This window comes from Protopterus annectens, chromosome 2.part2, assembly GCF_019279795.1.
Source record: "Protopterus annectens isolate FY-2018-M chromosome 2.part2, PAN1.0, whole genome shotgun sequence".
Lineage (NCBI taxonomy): Eukaryota > Metazoa > Chordata > Ceratodontiformes > Protopteridae > Protopterus > Protopterus annectens.
The window spans coordinates 527,812,702-527,836,341 of record NC_056730.1 but is presented as its reverse complement, the minus strand read 5'-3'; the positions used below and the strand labels follow the sequence as shown (position 1 = coordinate 527,836,341).

Sequence of the window (23,640 nt, the reverse complement as noted above, 5' to 3'; positions counted from 1 at the left end):
CACTGCAAGAAAGACTGATGTAATGGTGTCAGCTGCATGTTTTATACCCCTGACAACCTGACGTCATGGAAGAAGGGACAGCAACCGACGCAGGACCCAATACTTTGTTAATCAGGTAGACTGAGTGCAACCTGCTAGCAGATTACCTAAATGTAATGACTGCAACAGTGAAACATGAAGAACATCTGGGAAAACTACTCATGTACCAACTCTTTTGCACAACGTTTTCTGGACTTCATAAATTCCATCGCCTTGGATCAACTTATTCACACCCCCACCAGGGGCAGCAATATCCTAGACCTGGTCATTACCAACATGGGCGACCGGTGTTCCACACCAGAGGTCAATTCTTCGTTGGTCAGATCCAACCACAAGCTAATCAGCCTAGAAATCCACATCCCACCCCCACCCCCCCCCCAATAGGGAAACCACTGTAAAAAATTTCTCCAAAGCCAACTTCACGCTTCTTAAGACAGAAGTGGCAAACCCATGCAGACGGACAACAGCGGTATGACTGCTGAATCCTACACAAATGGACGTTATAAGCACTTACACGAGTGCATGGATCGTGCTATCCCTAACAGAACCAAGATGTAAGCCAATCTGGTGGTCCCCTGCCATAAACAAACTCTACAACAGAAGAAGGAAACTGTTGCAAAAGAGTAAAATCCCATGACTGGAAGAACTCCCTGGTCAGCCTCAGTAAGAAGCTGAGATCCCTCATAAAATCCTCCAATGCTAGTTATGAAAACAAAATCGACACTGGTTCTAAAGACATCCACAAAGCATTCTATAGCTATGTCAAGATTCTCAATGGCAACATTCAGATCTGCTCTGAGTTACAGCACAATGGCACTAAATATACAGAACCAACTGATATTGCCAACATCCCGGCAGATAGGTTCAGTGCTAACTTTACCCCCACCCCCATCTCCGAAAGAGCACATCTGTATACCGGAAGAATGCAAAGTTCCTGCAACCACGGCTGCACAGGTAAAAACCACACACTCCAAAGCCAAGAACCCAACATCCATGGGAACTGACAACATCCCAGGCTGCGTTTTACATGAACTACAGAATGAACTGGCACCCCACCTAAGCACCATGTTCAATCATAGCCTCACCTCAGGCTTTGTGCCCACTGAATAGCACACAGCGACGGTTATCCCACTACACAAAGAGGGAGCCACCATGAACCCCAGGAGGTGCAAGGCCATGGAACGTATCATCATTGAACTTATAAACAATGACATTGGTAATCTCCAAACTCTAGACCCTACCCTGTTCGGGTTTTTAAAAGGCAGATCATGTCTCCTAAACCTGATTGACTTCTTTGAAGCAGTCACCAAAGCCATAGCCGAGGGTAAGGTCATTCACACAGCCTATCTAGATCTCGCCAAGGCTGTTGACACCATCCCCCACTCTGGAATTATAGATAAACTCACTAAACTAGGTATAAATCTCTATGTCACAAGATACAAGAGAAAAAAACTTCGAAACACCACCATGGCAATGCAGTTCTTGAACTTCCTGGTATCCCAATCAGACAATCCAGTAGGATAAAATATTTATTAAATAAACGAATACTCAAATCAAAGTACAAAACAAAAATAAAAAGGAAATAAAATAACATCAGATGAGCACTTTTGGCTATTCAGCCTTCATCAGATCATAAAAAACTTATTACTGCTTCACATTTAAAAAAAAAAAAACTTAATCAATCATTTTTTTCATTTCTGACATCCTAGTGAACTAACAATCAATGATTATGACTATAGTACTGATTTCCTATAGGAGGAAGAACGGAGCTATCAACCAAGCAAAATACCAGATAGTGCTCCATTTAACAGATTTCATAGCCAGTAAAACAACGGAATTGTATTAACATCATTGGTTCATAAGAACTATTGAGTGGAACAACTAACCAATAGCGCTATCTCTTCATAGTGAGTATAGCCAATCAAATAGCAATATTACATAACAATCACTGTTTGCACATCCCCTCAGATAAGAGCTTGCAGCGATTACAAAGGAACCATTCTCCAAGCCCCTGAACCAAGGTACTGTCAAAGATCCACAAGGGCTGCCATAAGAAGTTATGAACCAATATCGCCAACTCACCATGGACAGTCCCAGGCAATCAAATGACATGATCGCACCTCAGTCACTACATACATATCTCTTCAGCTAAAATTTACGGTGATCACTGGGATAGTGATTTTGCATGTAATTATAGTCATGACTCTTTTCAAATGCAGAAAGAAAAAAGAAAAATGTATAATATATATTTAATGTGTCCCATGGACAATTGTATATGTTACGATGATCACTAAAATAGCAATTCTGCAAGTAATTACAGCCATGGCTCTTCTCAATTCAAAATGCCGAGAGAAAAAATGTAAAATATATACATAATGTGTCCCATGGACAGTTGTGTATGATAACTCTTGGTCCGCAATAAAACTTATCAAAGGGCAGAACGTAAGTAAGGCTGATTCCTTACTAGTTGAAGTCAAGCGAATGATCAAAAGACACTTCATTCACCAAAGATCCACAGTAGCATCTGCACAATAAGGAAATGCTCCAATGGCACCAGTTCCCCAAGAGGACTCACATCCAATCAAATGGCAAAATCTTGTGCCAATCGCCGCTCATTCCTCCAACACACCTTCTCCACTATTGGCCCAAAAAAGCCATTGGATAAAACTCACGTCCAATCGAATGGCAAAATCTCGTACCAATCGCCGTTCATTCCTCCAACAAACATTTTCCATTATTGGCCCAAAACGGCCATTAGATAGAGCAACTAACCAATGGCTGTAATATTAATGCTAGCTTCTTAGTAGTAGTTAATATGTATAGCATGGTGTGTGTGTGTGTGTGTGTGTGTGTGTGTGTGTGTGTGTGTGTGTGTGTGTGTGTGTATATATATATATATATATATATATATATATATATATATATATATATATATATAAAGGTCCCACATATGGATGTATATGGTGACTCAATCAATATAAAAAACTTATAACCAATCAAAAAACAAAACACAAGTAGAACATGTTAAAATCAAGCCAATGAACATAGATCCACAGAGGCGTCTACACAATGTAGAGGCACTCTGGTTCCCCAGGAAAACTACATCCAATCGAATGGAGAAAATCGCATACCAATCGCCGCTCATTTCTCTAACACACCTTCTTCACTATTGGCCCAAAACAGTCCATAAATAAAGCAGTTGACCAATGGCTGTAATGATAGCGCTGGTTCCTAACTGGATAATGTATATAGCCAGCAGCTAAGTGTATGGACGACATACGCTCCAATCAACAAGAAATTCATCTTTTCGTAGCTAATCCGAAATTGAAGTTGCACAGCAATCTCTCTTCTTCTCCCATTCACCTTTACCGTGTGAATTTGTGTAAGGTGGTTCTTCACTGGGTAGAGTGCAATTCATTCTCCAAATGAACCTTAATAGAGGAAACTTGCTTTATTAGTGACCTATAACGTTCCTTCTAGCTTTTAATACAGGTTTTAATTGCCGCTCATTTCTCTAACACACCTCCTTTGCTATTGGCCCAAAACGGTCCATAGATAAAGCAGTTGACCAATGGCTGTAATGATAGCGCTGGTTCCTAACTGGATAATATATATAGCCAACGGCTAAGTATATGGTCAACGTACTCTCCAATCAACAAGAAATTTATCTTTTCGTAGCCAATCCGAAATTGAAGTTGCACAGCAATCTCTGCTTTTCTCCTATTCACCTTTACCGTGTGAATTTCTGTAAGGTGGTTCTTTCATTGGGTAGAGTGCAGTTCATTCTCCAAACAAACCTTAATAGAGAAAACCTGCTTTATTAGTGATCTATAACGCTCCTTCTAGCCTTTAATATTGGTTTTAATGGAACAACAGAATTCAAGCCAGTTTGATGATAGGCTTGTAAATTGACTATCCAACTGATCTCACGTAGCTCCGTGCGGTTGTTGATGTCACCTGCTCTATTTGTTACAGCTAAAACTTCCAGGGCTTTAAACTTAAAATGGTGTGTGGGATTACCAAGATGATGCACTGCCTGTGCATTATTCATATCTTTATGTAAAATATCCCTGAGATGTCTCAGGATTTGATCTTTAAATCTTTGGTTAGTCTTGCTAATATAGAACACCTCACACTGACGACATGTTGCTAAATAAATTAGGTGTTTGGTGTTACAATCAGCATAGCAGTTAGATGAATACACCTTTCCTGTAGTGGGATAGATGAAGGAATTAGCATTGTCTATATATGGGCAGGCTTTGCATCTAAAGCATTTAAACATGCCTTTCCTCTCAGAACATTTTTTACGAACAAATCCATCCTTATTACATAAAAGTCTTTTGATATTTTTCTTATTTTTAAAAAGAAAACGGTGTGTCACCAATTACTTTTTTGATCTTGCTGTCAGTGGTTAATATTGGCCAGAATCTCCTAATGACATCACAGATTTGTGAACTGTCATTGCTGTAGGTCAACATACACTCAAGTTGCATCTCATTGGCTCTAGTCGTGGAAGCAACTGTAGAAGGGAGAGTCGCTTCATACGAAAAATAGGGTCTCCCTTTGTTTCTCCTGAGTTCTTCTGGGTTATTTTTCAAGATTAGATGGCCATCCTTATTATCCTCTATCTCTCAGGTTCTTAAGAAGGTTAGCCTGTTAGATTTAAAAATCTTCTCCCTCAGTACAAAGTCTAGAAGCACGTAGTACTTGGTTTTCATAAATATTATTGAAAATATGTTTTGGGTGCATACTTTGCCTATGTAGGTAGTGATTATTCCAGGTTGGTTTTCTGAAAATATTGGTGCTTAATCCTCGTGTTGGGTGCAGACAAATCTTCACATCTAGGAAGTCTATTTCTGTTGTTGAAGATTTTACTTTGAATTCCAAGAAGTCAGTGTTTTGATTAATATATTCAGCAAAAGAAGTCAGTTCATCAATGTTCCCCTTCCACAGAATAAAAATGTCATCTACAAAATGGCCATAGTTAATAAGATGGTCATTCCATGGATTAATTCCACTTAGAACTTCAGTACTTTCCCACTGAGCCAGAACCAAGTTCGAATAACTATTCGCACATGGGGTGCCCATGGCCACTGTCTGTAGATAAAAGTCTTCACCATATACAAAGATGTTGTTTTCTAAAACTAATTCCAATAGAGTACATATCAAATTGGAATTGACGTTATTTCGTGACAAGATGGTCTTCACAGCATGTATACCATAATCATTGGTTATTACAGTGAAAAGACTAGTTATATCCATGGTTACCAAAATAACATTTTCGAAGTTGGTCATGCCATTGGTTTTGAAATATAGATCCCTTAGGAAGCTTCCATTGTCTTTTAGAATGATATCACCATAACAAAGGACGTTTTTTAACTCACTTTCAATATAGATAGCGACTCAGTAATCCAATCTCTCCCTGATACAATCGGACGTAGTGGGGGGTCCTTCTGGTCTTTGTGAATCTTAGGCAAGCCACCTATGCTAGGAATCATAGGATTAGGGCAAACAAAAAAATCATATAGTTCTTTACTTAAGCGTTGTTCCATGAATAAATCATATAGCTCTTCATGTACAATTTTAATCTTCATGTCTACTTGCTGTTTGTCCATCCTCTAGTATTGCCATCATTTTGGCTTTATACCAATCAGCATCCATGACCACTATACAGCCACCTTTGTCCGCTGGTTTGATGACTAAATTATACATAGTTCTTAATTGCTGGAGTGCCTCTCTTTCTTTATATGTAATGTTATGAAAGCTTCCATGGTTAGAATGTGTTCTCAGTTTACTGACCTCATCCTCACATAGTTTCAAAAAAAGTTCAGCTGCTCGAGAATTTGCTAGTACAAAATTACTGAGTTTCTTAGGGAAATGTATTGCTTATCTGCTATTGTCTCCATAGATACATTTCAGTGAGATATTCCTGCAAAAAAGTTTAATGTCCGTCATGAATTCATTAAGGTCTGAAGATAAAGCAGGAATAAAACTCAAACCACGTCCTAATACTGATATCTGTTCTGCACTCAGAGTGAAATTTGATAGGTTAACAACTAAGCCCACATTAGACACTTTCATGCTGTCACCTTTTCGTGCTTGCGTTCTTGACTCTGTGTTCAAGGATTTCGTTGGAAGGAATGTTTCACAAAAACCAGCAGAGGCCAATTGGCAGTAGTAAATATGGTTCCTTCTTTCAGTCTAGTTCCCATATCAAAGTTAACACTAGATTCACATAGCTGCGGGTCAAGCCCCATGGTCATCTGACTAGTCCCAGCTTCACTAGTATCAGTAGAGGCTATACTGTCAAGTAGGGACATTGATTGAACCAGCTGTAGCATGCAGACTGCTTGCAGGAATATGATTCTGCATTTCAGAAACATGGTTCTTGTGTTTCAACTTGAACCTGTCCTTCAATACGTTTATTGGTATAATCCCTGTGTGTGTATATTTTTCTCCAAGATCTATTCAGACCCCTATTACCTCTTGGCACCCCTTCATTGGTCTCTCTGGGCCATTCGAAGATGTGGCCATTTTTAAAATCTTTATAATGACGCACCAGCTTCTTAGTTTTATTCTGTCTGAGCTTATTGTCGTAATTTTGTAAATTAGTTTGCAAAAGTTCTAATTTTTGCAGATGAATATCTTGTAGATCCATATCTTCCTAGGTGACTTGCTTGCTGGCAATTAATGTTGCTATACTTTCTTCCTCAGGTTTAAAATACTCCACCAGTAGATGCATATACTTCTGGCTAGTCTCCAGATTAATTACTTGCCATCTGGCAAGCAAATCTGGATAGGTATTCCCATAGCTAGGAAGGCATTAAACACACATACCTCTTGGTACAAGTTTATGGTGAATGCAAGCTTCTAAATGAAAACATTGCCATTGCAAATGTTTAAGTCTGAATGCAGCGTTCTCAACTTCAAGAAAAATGGTTAAAAAGTCAATATCAACTGCGGGTGTTGCTAAAGAATTAAACTCTTCAGTTCCCAAGTTCATTTGTATAAGCGAATTTGCCAACTCACTGGCTAAATCAGTGAAGGAACAAATCTTCATTCGCTCTTTGTTAATTGTTTCAGCCATGCGCGTTGATTGGAAGAACAATTGAAAACGAATGATGAGAAAAAACTTCCAAACTCCGCTGAAGGTGTCGAAGACAAAAAACAGCAACAAGAGAAAAAACTTCAAAACACCACCACGGCAATGCAGTTCTTGAACTTCCTGGTATCCCAATCAGACAATCCAGTAGGATAAAATATTTATTAAATAAACGAATACTCAAATCAAACAAAGTACAAAATAAAAATAAAAAGGAAATAAAATAACATCGGATGAGCGCTTTCGGCTATTCGGCCTTCATCAGATCATAAAACTTATTATTGCTTCGCATTCAAAAGAAAAACTTAACCAATCATTTTTTTCATTTCTGACATCCTAGTGAACTAATAACCAATGATTATGACTATAGTACTGATTTCCTATAGGAGGAAGAACGGAGCTATCAACCAAGCAAAATACCAGATAGTGCTCCTTTTAACAAATTTCATAGCCAGTAAAACAACAGAATTGTAGTAACATCATGGGTTCATAAGAACTACTGAGTGGAACAACTAACCAATAGTGCTATCACTTCATAGTGAGTATAGCCAATCAAATAGCAATATTACATATCAATCACTGTTTGCACATCCCCTCAAATAAAAGCTTGCAGCGATTACAAAGGAACCATTCTCCAAGCCCCTGAACCAAGGTACTGTCAAAGCTCCATAGGGGCTGCCATAAGGAGTGACAAACCAATATTGCCAACTCACCATGGACAGTCCCAGGCAATCAAATGACATGATCGCACCTCAGTCACTACATACATATCTCTTCAGCTAAAATTTACAGAGATCACTGGGATAGCAATTTTGTATGAAATTATAGCCATGACTCATTTCAAATGCAGAAAGAAAAAAGAAAAATGTATAATATATATCTAATGTGTCCCATGGACAATTGTATATGTTACGATGATCACTAAAATAGCGATTCTGCAAGTAATTACAGCCATGACTCTTCTCAAGTAAAAATGCTGAGAGAGAGAAATGTAAAATATATACATAATGTGTCCCATGGACAGTTATGTATGATAACTCTTGGTACACAATAAAACTTATAAAATGACAGAATGTAAGTACTAGCAAATTCTCCAGCAGCTGAACTTTTCTTGAAACTATGTGAGGATGAGGTCAGTAAATTGAGAACACATTCTAACCATGGAAGCTTTCATAGCATTACATATAAAGATAGAGAGGCACTCCAGCAATTAAGAACTATGGATAATTTAGTCATCAAACCAGCGGAGAAAGGTGGCTGTACAGTGGTCATGGATGCTGACTGGTATAAAGCCAAAATGACGGCAATGCTAGAGGATGAACACACATACACCAAACTGGACAAACGGCAAGTGGACATGAAGATTAAAATTGTACATCAAGAGCTATATGATTTATTCATAGAACAACGCTTAAGTAAATAACTATATGATTTTTTTGTTTGCCCTAATCCTATGATTCCTAGCATAGGTGGCTTGCCTAAGATTCACAAAGACCAGAAGGACCCCCCCCACTACGTCCGACTGTATCAGGGAGAGATTGGATTACTGAGTCGCTATCTATTTATATTGAAAGTGAGTTAAAAAAGGTCCTTTGTTATGTTGATACCATTCTAAAAGACAATGGAAGCTTCCTAAGGGATCTATATTTCAAAACCAGTGGCATGACCAACTTCGAAAATGTTATTTTGGTAACCATGGATATAACTAGTCTTTTTACTGTAATACCCAATGATTATGGTATACATGCTGTGAAGACCATCTTGTCACAAAATAACATCAATTCCAATTTGATATGTACTCTATTGGAATTTTTTTAAGAAAACAACATCTTTGTATATGGTGAAGACTTATCTACAGACATGGGGAGTGGCCATGGGGACCCCATGTGCGAATAGTTATTCGAACTTGATTCTGGCTCAGTGGGAAAGTACTGAAGTTCTAAGTGGAATTAATCCATGGAATGGCCATCTTATTTACTATGGCCATTTTGTAGATGACATTTTTATTCTGTGGAAGGGGAACATTGATGAACTGACTTCTTTTGTTGAATATATTAATCAAAACACTGACTTCTTGGAATTCAAAGTAAAATCTTCAACAACAGAAATAGACTTCCTAGATATGAAGATTTGTCGGCACCCAACACAAGGATTAAGCACCAATATTTTCAGAAAACCAACCTGAAATAATCACTATCTACACAGGCAAAGTATGCACCCAAAGCATATTTTCAATAGTATTTATGAAAACCAAGTACTACATGCTTCTAGACTTTGTACTAAGGGAGAAGATTTTTAAATCTAACAGGCTAAGCTTCTTGAGAACCTGAGAGATAGAGGATATAAGGATGGCCATTTAATCTTGAAAAGTAACCCAGAAGAACTCAGGAGAAACAAAGGTGGATGCTATTTTTCGTCTCAAGCGACTCTCCTTTCTACAGTTGCTTCCACGACTAGAGCCAATGAGATGCAACTTAAGTGTATGTTGACCTACAGCAATGACAATTCACAAATCTGTGATGTCATTAGGAGATTCTGACCAGTATTAACCACCGACAGCAAAATGAAAAAAGTAATTGGTGACACCCAGTTTTCTTTTTAAATTAATAAAAATATCAAAAGACTTTTATGTAATAAGGATGGATTTGTTCGCAAAAAATGTTCTGAGAGGAAAGGCATGTTTAAATGCTTTAGATGCAAAGCCTGCCCATATATAAACAATGCTAATTCCTTCATCCATCCCACTACAGGAAAGGTGTATTCATCTAACTGCTATGCTGATTGTAACACCAAACACCTAATTTATTTAGCAACATGTCGTCAATGTGAGGTGTTCTATATTGGCAAGACTAACCAAAGATTTAAAGACCGAATCCTGAAACATCTCAGGGATATTTTGCATAAATATATGACTGTACTGGCAGTGCATCATCTTAGTAATCCCACACACCATTTTAAGTTTAAAGCTCTGGAAGTTATGGCTGTAACAAATAGAGCAGGTGACATCAACAACCGCACGGAGCTACGTGAGATCAGTTGGACAGTCAATTTACAAGCCCATCATCAACCTGGCTTGAAGTTTGTTGTTCCATTGAAACCAATATTAAAGGCTAGAAGGAATGTTATAGGTCACTAATAAAGCAAGTTTCCTCTATTAAGGTTTGTTTGGAGAACAAATTGCACTCTACCCAATGAAGAACCACCTTACACAAATTCACACAGTAAAGGTGAATGGGAGAAGAACAGAGATTGCTGTGCAACTTCAATTTCGGACTGGCTATGAAAAGATGAATTTCTTGTTGATTGGAGCGTACATCGACCATACACTTAGCTGCTGGCTATATACATTATCCAGTTAGGAACCAGCGCTATCATTACAGCCATTGGTCAACTGCTTTATTTATGGACCATTTTGGGCCAATAGTGAAGGAGGTGTGTTAGAGAAATGAGCAGCGATCGGTATGTGATTTTCTCCATTCGATTGGATGTAGTTTTCCTGGGGAACCGGAATGCCTTTACATTGTGTAGACACCTCTGTGGATCTATATTCATTGACTTGATTTTAACAAGTTCTACTTGTGTTTTGTTTTTTGATTGGTTATAAGTTTTTATATTGATTAAGAGTCACCATATACAACCATATATGGGACCTTTATCTATATATACCATGCTATACATATTAACTAGTAAGAAGCTAGCGTTAATATTACAGCCATTGGTTAGTTGCTCTATCTAATGGCTGTTTTGGGCCAATAATGGAGAATTTTTGTTGGAGGAATGAACGGCGACTGGTACGAGATTTTGCCGTTTGGAAAAGAGTTTTATCCAATGGCCTTTTTGGGCCAATAGTGAAGAAGGTGTGTTGGAGGAATGAGCAGCGATTGGCACGAGATTCTGCCGTTTGATTGGATGTGAGTCTTCTTGGGGAACTGGTGTCATTGGAGCATTTCTTTATTGTGCAGACACTACTGTGGATCTATGGTGAATGAAGTGTCTTTTGATCATTCACCTAACATCAACTAGTAAGGAATCAGTCTTACTTACATTCTGTCCTTTGATAAGTTTTATACGGACCAAGAGTTATCATACACAACTGTCCATGGGACACATTATGTATATATTTTACATTTTTTCTCTCGGCATTTTGACTTGAGAAGAGCCATGGCTGTAATTACTTGCAGAATCGCTATTTTAGTGATCATCGTAACATATACAATTGTCCATGGGGCACATTAGATATATATTTTACATTTTTCTTTTTTCTTTCTGCATTTGAAAAGCGTCATGGCTATAATTACATGCAAAATCAATATCCCAGTGATCACCGTAAATTTTAGCTGAAGAGATATGTATGTAGTGACTGAGGTGCGATCATGTAATTTGATTGCCTGGGACTGTCCATGGTGAGTTGGCGATATTGGTTCATCACTCCTCATGGCAGCCCCTATGGAGCTTTGACAGTACCTTGGTTCAGGGGCTTGGAGAATGGTTCCTTTGTAATCGCTGCAAGCTCTTATCTGAGGGGCTGTGCAAACAGTGATTGATATGTAATATTGCTATTTGACTGGCTATACTAACTATGAAGAGATAGCGCTATTGGTTAGTTAGTTCCACTCAATAGTTCTTATGAACCAATGATGTTAATACAATTCTGTTGTTTTACTGGCTATGAAATTTGTTAAATGGAGCACTATCTGGTATTTTGCTTGGTTGATAGCTCCGTTCTTCCTCCTATAGGAAATCAGTACTATAGTCATAATCATTGGTTATTAGTTCACTAGGATGCCAGAAATCAAAAAAAATGATTGGTTAAGTTTTTCTTTTAAACGCAAAGCAGTAATAAGTTTTATGATCTGATGAAGGCTGAATAGCCGAAAACGCTCATCCAATGTTATTTTATTTCCTTTTTATTTTTATTATCTACTTTGTTTGATTTGAGTATTCGTTTATTTAATAAATATTTTATCCTACTGGATTGTCTGATTGGGATACCAGGAAGTTCAAGAACTGCATTGCCGTGCTGGTGTTTCGAAGTTTTTTTCTCTTGTTGCTGTTTTTTGTCATCGACACCTTCAGCGGAGTTTCGAAGTTTTTTCTCATTATGTCACAATATAGGTTGCCAACTGGCTCACTGACAGAACCCACACTGTGAAAGTAGCAGACTCCAAATCTGACTTCAGAGCAGTGACAAGTGGAGTACCATAGGGTTCAGTTCTGGGACCCTCCTGTTTGGTATCTACTTTTTTGAAGTACAGGCTAACACAGAAGGTCTTTGGCTAACAAAGTTCGCAGATGACTGTGAACTAGGAGCCATAACCGAAACTCCTAACGATGTGGAGATCCTACAAAAGGGCCTCACTGAGACAGACGCCTGGTGTCAAAGCCATGGCTTCAAGCTCAATGCCAAAAAGTGCACTGCCATCCCCTTTGGTAAAAACTCTGTACCCATGAGCTACCACATAGGTGGTAGTCTGCTTAACACAAAAAGTGTGATAAGAGACCTTGGGACACAGGAGGACAGTAGTCTCTCCTTTGATAATCATAACACTACAGTAGTTGGGAAATCCTTCTACATGGCACACCTCATCACAAAAGGTTTCTCATCTAGGAAAAAAAGAGGTTATTGTTCCCTTCTACTCGTCACTCAGACCCATTATAGAGTACAACGCCCCTTTTGGTATGTACCTCACAAGACATCTACAACTGGAAAGGCCGCAGAAATACCTCACAAGGAGGATTACTGGCCTCAACCAGATGCCCTACGCAGACTGTCTCAAAAAAACTCCAGCTTTACTCCATCGCATATTGCCTACTCAGAGGTGATCTCTGCCTAACATACAAAGCTATGTCAAACCCAGAGCTGCTGGACATGCTCCACTTAAAGAAATCCAAATCCCTTTGAGCTACACGTTCTAGGGACCTAAACCTTGTCACCACAATAAACAGAACATGCTGGAGGGATAGATTCCTGTCCCAGAGACTTCCCATACTCTGGAACAAACTAGCTATCTATATCAAACAAAGCTCCTCACTAGCACTCTTCAAGAAAAATCTTGATGATTGGATGGGAAATAGGAAATTCTCCCCGGGGATCACCTCTATGGCTCTGCTCGACAGGGCCATAGGAAAATAATTTTCTTGGGTGGCGAAAGCCAGGGTACCTTTTTGGCTAGGCTTGTATAGGCTTTAGGGCCAATAGCCTAGTACCTACCTGTGAACCTATGTAACCTTTATCCATACTTGCAAGCACACCATACACTCATCCTATCTTGGTGAATCAACTAATACAGAAATAGGAGCCACACTTTATGTATGACAACACACAAAAATTGACATTGCAAAAAAAGGACACTGATTCAGGTGCCTTCCTTAGCTGCTCATGTGAAGGACCACCTGATGAAAGAACCATCTGCAAAAGCCAGTGGAAGAACTCCATCAGAGAAAATCATGCAGAAACAAAATTACATAATATACAGTTCTGCACAATTGGCGAGGGTATAGCTTGAAGGTAGGAAATGGCCAGTGGGCAAATGAAAAAGTAAGAACAAAAGCCAAATGTGCCTGCTGCAAGCGTTTTCTCTGAAAGAGCTGCATTGAAAAAGTGATAACCGATACTAGTCACTGTACATTAAAAGTTAATTTAGTATAAATGGTAATCCTAAAAATTAAGCCTTTAGAGTTTTCTTGAATGAAAGGATTTATTTGGTCCTTACTATCCTGACCTTTAAGCTTCTCCTAGCACATAATCTATTTGTTCCCCTGTCCTAACTAAAACTACTATCACTATCACCCCCACATCATTCCATAAGAACCTCCTCTATCTGGGGAGGGGTACCTTTCTGGTAAACACATTCTGTTATGAGGCAGTGGAGATAAGAGTCAGGTACTGACAGACCATCATCTATAGCTTGCTCAAATTTTGGAGTATGTCCTTGTTCCCAGCTTTACTGGTCTACAGATGATGTGCAATGTCTGCTAAGCAGTAACTCATAAGCATGCATCTACTCTGTTATCCACCACTCCTCACTGACAGGTTGTTAGCCACCAAAGGGCTGAAAACATTAGGGCCATTCCTTTTGGCCTCTTCCCCACAAATGTCCCAGTGATGTGCTCATAAAGGGATATTCTTCTCATGGGTTGAGCGAGCCGATCTTTGGCAACTCACTCTCACCCCTTCTAGATGACTCATTCAACATATGAGCCCAATGATGAAAACCAGGTTCCCAGAGTTGCTGTCAGGGTTCCACCACTCAAGGCCACAAAGTCAGCAGGAGGGATGCTTTTGATTCAATGAGTAAGCAAATTAAGACATTAATGGTACTCAAAATAATGTCAGTTATAGAGTGGTACATGAGTGCAAGACATTTCCTGCTGGTTTATTTTTCCACTACTACCATTGTCAGTCTAGGGGGTGGTGTGTGCTGCTGATGTGGTAGAACTTGAGATTTGTTGAAACTGATAACATGCAGTGAACACTTCTTTGCTACAAAATGGGATTATCTAATGATACAAATCCTTTGAAGAGCAGAAATAAAACTACCTTACCCAAATGCTGAAATCTTGTTCAGTAACTTGAAGTCTTCCCCTGATTTCCAAATGCACAGAACACCAGAGTCATCTGCTGTAACTAGATCAGCAATGTACTCCTATAAGAGAAGAAACATGTAACATTAAACTGTATCAGAAAAATAAATATTTAACTGCTCTTTTATATCATATTCACATTGTTACGGTTTCCTTATTATACAATGAAAGTGAGTTAAACAAAAATATAAAAGGGGCTGTGGTTGGATGGATACAAAAGTTACAGTACTATATGCCCAAACACAAGTGCACGCGCACAAACACACACACACATATGAAACTCTTGATCAGCACTACAGTAATACCAACTATATGTACAACACTTCACTATAAAACATGCAAGCACACTCACATTACCATTGCTAACCACCCAACACCACCTAACTTTGAGGCTACCACCGCCACTGAAGAAACTGTGACCTCCAAGTCTTCGTCAAATGCTCAGCAAAAAAAACACAATTTATTAAACCCCAGGAGACGTAGCATTTTTAACCCACCCTTCAACCTTATAATTCAGATTTTTGAGAAGGCAGTTATGGAGGATATATACAAGTTGTTCTCCCACGACAAAAGGAGTTATTTAAATTTGACTAAGAAGGAAAGGGAAATTTTGAATATGCTTAAGAGGGTCTATACTATATGAACGAATGTTCATATAATCGAACGCTCTAATGAGCGAAAATCCTGGAAATTGAAAACAATATTTTGGGGGGCTGCACTCCCCACACCCCCCGCTAAATATATAGTCAACTCCGAGATCATACTACAGTGAGGAAAGGGCATCTTCACTGTACTGTGATTCCACAGCACGCATCTCGATTTCCAGGATTTTCGCTCATTACAGCATTCGATTATATGAACTTTCGTTCATATAATATAGACCCTGCTTAAGAATAATAAAATTATAGTTATGAAACTAGACAAGGTGGAGGGGTGGTGTTGCTCAGCTTGGAAGATTATAAGAATGTTATGACAAATTTATTTATTTTTTTTTCCCCATAATAAATTTTTATTGAAATATATTTTCCAAAAACATTACAAAAATACAATAAACATCACACACATAATACACTATAACTACTACAAACCATTTATACAATATCTACATGAAATGCTTCCTATATTTAATATACTCCTAAAATCAGTATCATGCTAATATAATATTGAAGACCTTTTCCCATATTTTCGGGTTATTAATATTTTTGTTAGTTTGTTTCAGATGTAATTTATGTGCTAGTATATGTTTTATAGCCACAAGCTTAAAATTATTCCATGATGTCTTATGTGGTTCTAGCCAATTTGTGGCTACATAGAGTTTCATCAGCAAAAAAATATTCATACAAATAATAGTTTGCGATCTGGAAAGCTCTCTTGGAGGAATGTGTAGAATCATAAATTCCCATGACAGTGTAGAACTTTGATAACCCATCTTTTGCAGTTGTACTTTAAGAGAGTTCCAAAGTTTATATACGCATTTACAACTCCAGAACATATGAAGAAGATCCGCTGTTTGATCTGCACAGTATGGACAAATTGGAGAATTCCTAGGGTTAAATTTATGTAATCTAAGATGTGTGTAATATGTTGAAAAACACACAAGTGGCAAGATGCTGACAAGAGAAAACACCTCCAAAACACGATATCTGCACCAACAGCAAACAAAACTAGATTTATTAAAAATGAGCGCTTTCGGTAGAGAGCATTCTCCCCACCTTCATCAGATAATAATTTTGTTTCAAAAAACATCCTTTTATACACAGCTGATTATTATTTAATTAGTTAACATAGTTACTAATGAGCTGTTAACTGGATGTATTGAAAACTAAAACTGGCAGCTTTAAACTAAGCTGCACCAAATACGTTAAAAACCATTAATAAAAAATGTGTGTACATATATATATAAAAATAACATAAATGAATAAATAAATAACTTATACATGAATACTCATAGCATGGTACGCAAGTTCTGTTCCATAATTAATAATGTAGATGTGATGAATACATGGATTTAACTATGTGAACATCACCAACATGAATAAATCTTTAAAGAAAATGCAAAAGTTTTTTTGGAATTCTACATGAATCCTTTTAAAATTCTACATGAATCCTTTTAAAATTTATACAGAATAACCTATACAAGTGCAGGAAATCACATACATCTGTGCATTTTGTGTGCATTACTCTGTTATTGTTGTATTATTTTTATTTTTACTACTGTTATTATTATTATAATCACATTATTAACACTCTTATTAGAGTTTATATGACTACTAAAAATAATGTGAAAAATGATTAGTGTAAATGATTAATATAAGGAATTGATATAAAGACAAAAGAAAGAGAAGGAATGAAAGCAGCAAACCTAAAAGCATATACATAACTCAATACCTATTTAATCATATCTAATATGTGTAAGAAGTATATGTATGTTTCTCATATATTATATGTATAAAAAGTGTGTATATAAAGTGTGTATATATTTTATATTTTATATTATATTTTTATTTTTATATTTTATATTATATTTTTTATTTTTTGTTTTTATACTAAATGTGAATGGATGTATACAACAAGTTATAAGTAAAGTGTCCTACCTCTTAAGAGCTTTTAATTTTAAAATGCATTTTATAGACACTATCTCATTTAAACCTGGAAAAATGTATGATGAGGTACGTACTTGCCAAAAGACCTCCTGTTCCTCTAACTCAGTTAAGAAAAGAATATACGAGCACGTACATGCCATAAGTATTGGGGACATGAACAATGCTTTGGCCAAACATGTTAGCCAACATGTCGACCATTCTTTCTTGTTTACCATCATACAACAAGTACAACCCTCTATTAGGGGAGGGCATTGGCAACTTGAGTTAGAGGAACAGGAGGTCTTTTGGCAAGTACGTACCTCATCATACATTTTTCCAGGTTTAAATGAGATAGTGTCTATAAAATGCATTTTAAAATTAAAAGCTCTTAAGAGGTAGGACACTTTACTTATAACTTGTTGTATACATCCATTCACATTTAGTATAAAAACAAAAAATAAAAAATATAATATAAAATATAAAAATAAAAATATAATATAAAATATAAAATATATACACACTTTATATACACACTTTTTATACATATAATATATGAGAAACATACATATACTTCTTACACATATTAGATATGATTAAATAGGTATTGAGTTATGTATATGCTTTTAGGTTTGCTGCTTTCATTCCTTCTCTCTTTCTTTTTGTCTTTATATCAATTCCTTATATTAATCATTTACACTAATCATTTTTCACATTATTTTTAGTAGTCATATAAACTCTAATAAGAGTGTTAATAATGTGATTATAATAATAATAACAGTAGTAAAAATAAAAATAATACAACAATAACAGAGTAATGCACACAAAATGCACAGATGTATGTGATTTCCTGCACTTGTATAGGTTATTCTGTATAAATTTTAAAAGGATTCATGTAGAATTTTAAAAGGATTCATGTAGAATTCCAAAAAAACTTTTGCATTTTCTTTAAAGATTTATTCATGTTGGTGATGTTCACATAGTTAAATCCATGTATTCATCACATCTACATTATTAATTATGGAACAGAACTTGCGTACCATGCTATGAGTATTCATGTATAAGTTATTTATTTATTCATTTATGTTATTTTTATATATATATGTACACACATTTTTTATTAATGGTTTTTAACGTATTTGGTGCAGCTTAGTTTAAAGCTGCCAGTTTTAGTTTTCAATACATCCAGTTAACAGCTCATTAGTAACTATGTTAACTAATTAAATAATAATCAGCTGTGTATAAAAGGATGTTTTTTGAAACAAAATTATTATCTGATGAAGGTGGGGAGAATGCTCTCTACCGAAAGCGCTCATTTTTAATAAATCTAGTTTCGTTTGCTGTTGGTGCAGATATCGTGTTTTGGAGGTGTTTTCTCTTGTCAGCATCTTGCCACTTGTGTGTTTTTCAACAGTTTACTTGGTTTTCTACTTCGTGAAGTATGTGTGTAATATGCATTGTTCCAAATCATCAATTGCGTGTACATCAGTTTTTGAAAAGAAACTGATTTCCTAGTTATATCAATTGCTTTTAATATCGGATTGTCTGTTACTGTTACTTTGTTTACCCAATACTCTGAAAGCAAAATTTTGTCCTGAAATTTCAAATCCTTAATTAATTTGTATGCAGTTGCTATAAATTTAGTGTCTTGTTGGATAGCTTGCCACAATTCAGAGCACTTATCCACAAATCCGACTGCAGGTTTAAAGTTCCTAAAATAGCTCATGGCAAGTTCTTTAACTTGTCTCATTATAACAATGTAACTTCTAGGTAGATTCATTTCCTGTCTAATTTGTAAAGCCGATAAGTCAAGTTTATTAAAAACATCAAATAGAGTCAGATTAACTATTAATGGAAATTTGCTGAGATCGATCAGCTGATTATTTAGTTTAAAATTAGGATTCCTGTGGAAAGGTTGAAGAACCATCATATATTGCAATAAATCTACGGACTGAAATAAAGTTTGCAAAGATGAGACACAGGTTATTATGTGGTCCATGACCCCATATTTTATCAGACTAATTTTGTCCATAAAGGGTAATGCTTTAGGATTTATTTTCCTACCCAAAATATGCTTATGATTCAAGACCACCCAAGTTGGTATCCATTTTGTATTCGTTACATCATAATTAGCAATTCTTAAAATTTGATTAGCGTTTACAATCAAATAATATGCTTCAAAGTTTGGTAGCTCAAGTCCCCCTCTTGTTTTAGGGGGTCATTAATTTCTCATAAGATATTCTAGTTCTTTTTGGGTTCCAGATAAATTTAGCTAGATCTTTATACATTTGTTTAAAAACTGTTTTTGAAATTGATAATTGGGCAGACCTAAATATGTATAACATTCGTGGTAGTACATTCATTTTCACTATTGATACTTTTGCTAATACCGGTAGTTTTAAATTCTTCCATCTGTCACAATCAGCTATTATGTGTTCCCATACTCATTTAACATTATTGTTATAAAAGTCTTTATTATCCATAGAGAAGTTGATACCCAAATATTTAATATTTTCTTTACATGTTAACTTCCCCATCAGGGCCATTAATGAAAAAGGTTTTGGGGTTCTTAACGGGAAGCAATTCGTTTTCTGTAAGTTAATTTTATAATTAGAAACTACCGAAAATTCGTTTATGAGCTTTAATATCTTTTCACTGTCCGAAATTGGGGTTGTACAATAAATAATAAGATCATTGGCGAATGCTGACATTAATATTTTATTCCTATAAATTATTGGTGCATTATGATACAAATTTTGCTTGATATATAAAAATAGGGGATGACAAATTTCTTGCATAATAATGAGACTTACTCATCCATTTCTGAAAATCAGATTAATATTGCATATAAGCGTATAGACTCATATTTAGAAGAATTTCTCCTAAAAGATAGGATTAGTTTGGAAATATATAAATTTTTACAACAACCCAATCTGATTATTCCAAATATATTTCGGATTCCCAAAATTCATAAAAGAGTGGATAATCCACCTTTCATACCATAGTATCTGCAAAAGGGTGGAAGACGCATCCTTTGGCAGTCTTTATTGATCATTGGGTAAAACAGCTGGTGGACAATACATCACATTTATTAAAGGACTCATGGGATTTTTTGGGTAAGTTGAAGCAAAGTATTTGGAAAAAGAACTTATGTTTCTGACTATTGATGTAGTGGACCTTTTCTCAGTTATACCAAAGAGGGAAGGACTTGATTTTTTTCAGACTGTTTTATTACAAAAGTCTACCTTACCAAAAGAGTTGATCAGTACTACTGCTGAGTTGATGGAATTGGTGTTAGAAAATAACTATATACATTCTGAAGGAGAATATTTCCAGCAAATTGCTTGTGTGGCAATGGGGGCAGTATGAGCCCCAGTTTTTGCAAACATTGTCATGCTAGGCTGGGAGAATGAGTATGTCTTTAACAGCTCCTTTGCCAGGTATTTGCATCTATACATTAGGTGTTTGGATGATATATTTATTTTATGGGATGGGCCTTTTGAGATGTCCAATTTCATGGAATATTTAAAGAGCTGTACTGATTATTTCAACTTTACTAAATGTTGGGATAAGGAAAGGAGTCGCTATTTGGACACACATTTCCCACACTGCAGAAGGGTTTAAATCAAACATGTTTAGGAAGGAGGCATTCTGTAATAGTTATCTGCATTATTCTAGTAATCATCCTTGTTTGAGGAAGACGTTAAGCATGAAAAGGCATTGGTGCTTGAATTCAACCAGTATAGTAAAAAGGAACTGGAACAGTCTTAATGTTAACAAGGAACTTTATGACCTAGTGGGTGAGGACTCTGTGTTCACCTATAAAACTGGGAAGAATTGTAAATGAATATTTGAGAGCAATGGGGTTAATGCAACAGCTATGAGTAAAGGGACAGGCCCATGTGGTAGGTATAACCAGTGTCCTTACATAATAATGGAGGATAGTTTGATTTTGGATAATAAGTTAGGGAGCAGGGTTATTTTCCAGAATGGCAACTGTGTTACTAAAATAATAGTTTATTTAGCTAAGTGTGATGCCTGCTCTGCCTTTTATGTAGGGGAAGACAGAGACAACACTAAAAAATAGAATTTATGAACATATTTATGATATAACCTGCAAAAGAGGGGCTAGTGCTCTGTATAAACATTCAACTGTGTGAGAATTTCTCTCATTTTTATTTGGTATTACAGAAAATATAAAGGTTAACCCTAGAGGTGGTGACTGGAAGGGATATTTAATGAAGTGGTGACTGTAAAGTATAGTTAATGAAGTGTGAGTTAATGTGGCAGTTAAGGTTGAATGCCATTTTTTCCTAGGGTTAAATGATCAGGTTTCTCTTAAACCTGTTTTAAATGAGAGGGCAGCTTCCATTCAGAAGAGGTGATAAAGTTATAACTTGCATTCAGTGTAAGCTTTGTGAAAAAAAGTTATGTACTCACCATAATGTTCCATGTTTGTTGTCCATAATCATACGCCTTCATTCTTGGTGTTTGGGTCCGGAACAGAGCATTAGTTCCGACTCGGCTGCATACTAAAGCTTGAGAGCTTTCACTGGCTCGAGCCTATACCATATCCCATGATGCCTAGCGACAGTTACCCAGATCTCATTTGCTAATACCCATCACTAGACTATCTAACCCACTATGGTACACAATAATCCTCTGCACATGTCTCATGAGGCACGAAAGGAATCAGAGAGCTTGCGACCAATTCCAAAAATTTCCTCTCAATCCTCCAGGAAGGGGGAAGGAGGGTGGGATGCAGGAATGAAGGCAAGATTATGGACAACAAACATGGAACATTATGGTGAGTAAATAACATCTTTATGTTGTGTTGTCCTATCTCGCTTTCATTCTTGATGTTTGGGACAGCGTCCCCAGCACCTTCTTTCTCGGGTGGCTCAAGGGAATAAACAGTGGAACCAAAGGAAGCCCTGTTCCGGGAGGCCACATCTACTTTGTAATGAATGATAAAGGTATGAGGGTTAACCCATGTGGCTGCACCACAAATTGAATTTAAGGATAGTCTGGTTTGAAAGGCAGTAAAAATCGACATAGCTCTAGTTGAATGACCCCGTATTTTACCTGGCAACTGCTTATGCTGAGAACTATATGCATAAGTAATACTATCTGTAATCCATTTGGATAAAGTGACTCTTGAAACTGAAGTTCCTTTTCTATTTTCCAAGAATGAGGCAAATAACTGGTCCGACTATCTAAACTGCTTTGTCCTGTGTAAGTAGAAGTGTAACTGCCTATGGATTTCCAATTGAAGCTTAAACTCTGCCTTGTTGCCATAGTTGGGGAAAAAGACAGGTAGTTCAATAGACTGCTTTAAATTGGACTCAGAACAGACTTTGGGCAGAAAGGAAGGGTTAGTCCTAAGAGAGAGACTCTGTCTTTGTGGATGATCAAATAGGGAGGACGGACAGATAGAGCTTGCATTTCTGAAACTCTCCTAGCCAAAGTAATGGCCGTTAAAAAGACAGTCTTCCAAGCTGAGAACTTTAGTAGGCAAGAGGCAGCTGGCTCAAAAGGGGGGAAGAGTTAAAGAAGTCAGTACCAAATTTAGATCCCATGGAGGTGGTGGTTCTCTTATTGGAGGTCTTGAAAGGAATGTACATCTCAAAAAAGCTTTGCATAATCTATGAGACATGATACTGGATCTTATGTCTCCTACGTGGTAGTTCGATATGGCAGCTAGTTGTACTTGTATAGTGGCCGCAGCTGCTCTATGATTAAATGTTTCTGCTAAAAATTCCAGAATTGTAGTTATAGGGGTTGTAAAGGGATCAATATTATTTTTGTCAGCTCAACAAGAAAACCTTTTCCATTTGCTAGCATAAAGTTTCCTAGTAGTAGTCTTGTGTGATGAAACTAGGATATGACGCACTGCTGGGGACATGTCTGGAAGCCTGGCTAAGATGGGACATGGAGAAACCAAGCTATCAGCTTGAAGGTTTGAATGGACGGATGCAGCTTTCCTGATTGAGGAGTCAGAAGATCCGGTACTGGGTCCAGGATCCAAGGCTCCTCTTGGAGATGGGGCCATAGGAAGGGGAACTATATCTGACGAGGCCAGTACAGAGTGATGAGAATTAGCCTGCAACTCAATGATTTGGCTTTCTGAAGAACTTTGGGTATTAGTGGAAGCCGGGGAAATGCATAAAGTCGTCCCCGGGCCAATCGTGAACAAGTGCATCCCTGGGTGACTCTCCTGGAGGGTGAATTAGGGCAAGATAGCTGCTGCATTTGGCGTTCATGGATGTGACAAAGAAGTCGCAACAAGGCTGGACCCACTTGCGAAAAATGTGGTTCGCAATTTCCTGTTTCAGG

General features: G+C 37.0%; 1 protein-coding gene across 1 annotated transcript in view; it reads right to left on the bottom strand.

Moving 5' to 3' along the window:
- WDR54 (WD repeat domain 54) overlaps positions 1-23,640 on the bottom strand; it is a 1,113,980-nt gene that overhangs the window by 522,069 nt on the left and 568,271 nt on the right. The window contains exon 6 of the mRNA XM_044064000.1: positions 14,687-14,787. Within this exon, the coding sequence (XP_043919935.1) occupies positions 14,687-14,787 (101 nt within the window). The remainder of the gene's footprint in view (positions 1-14,686; positions 14,788-23,640) is intronic.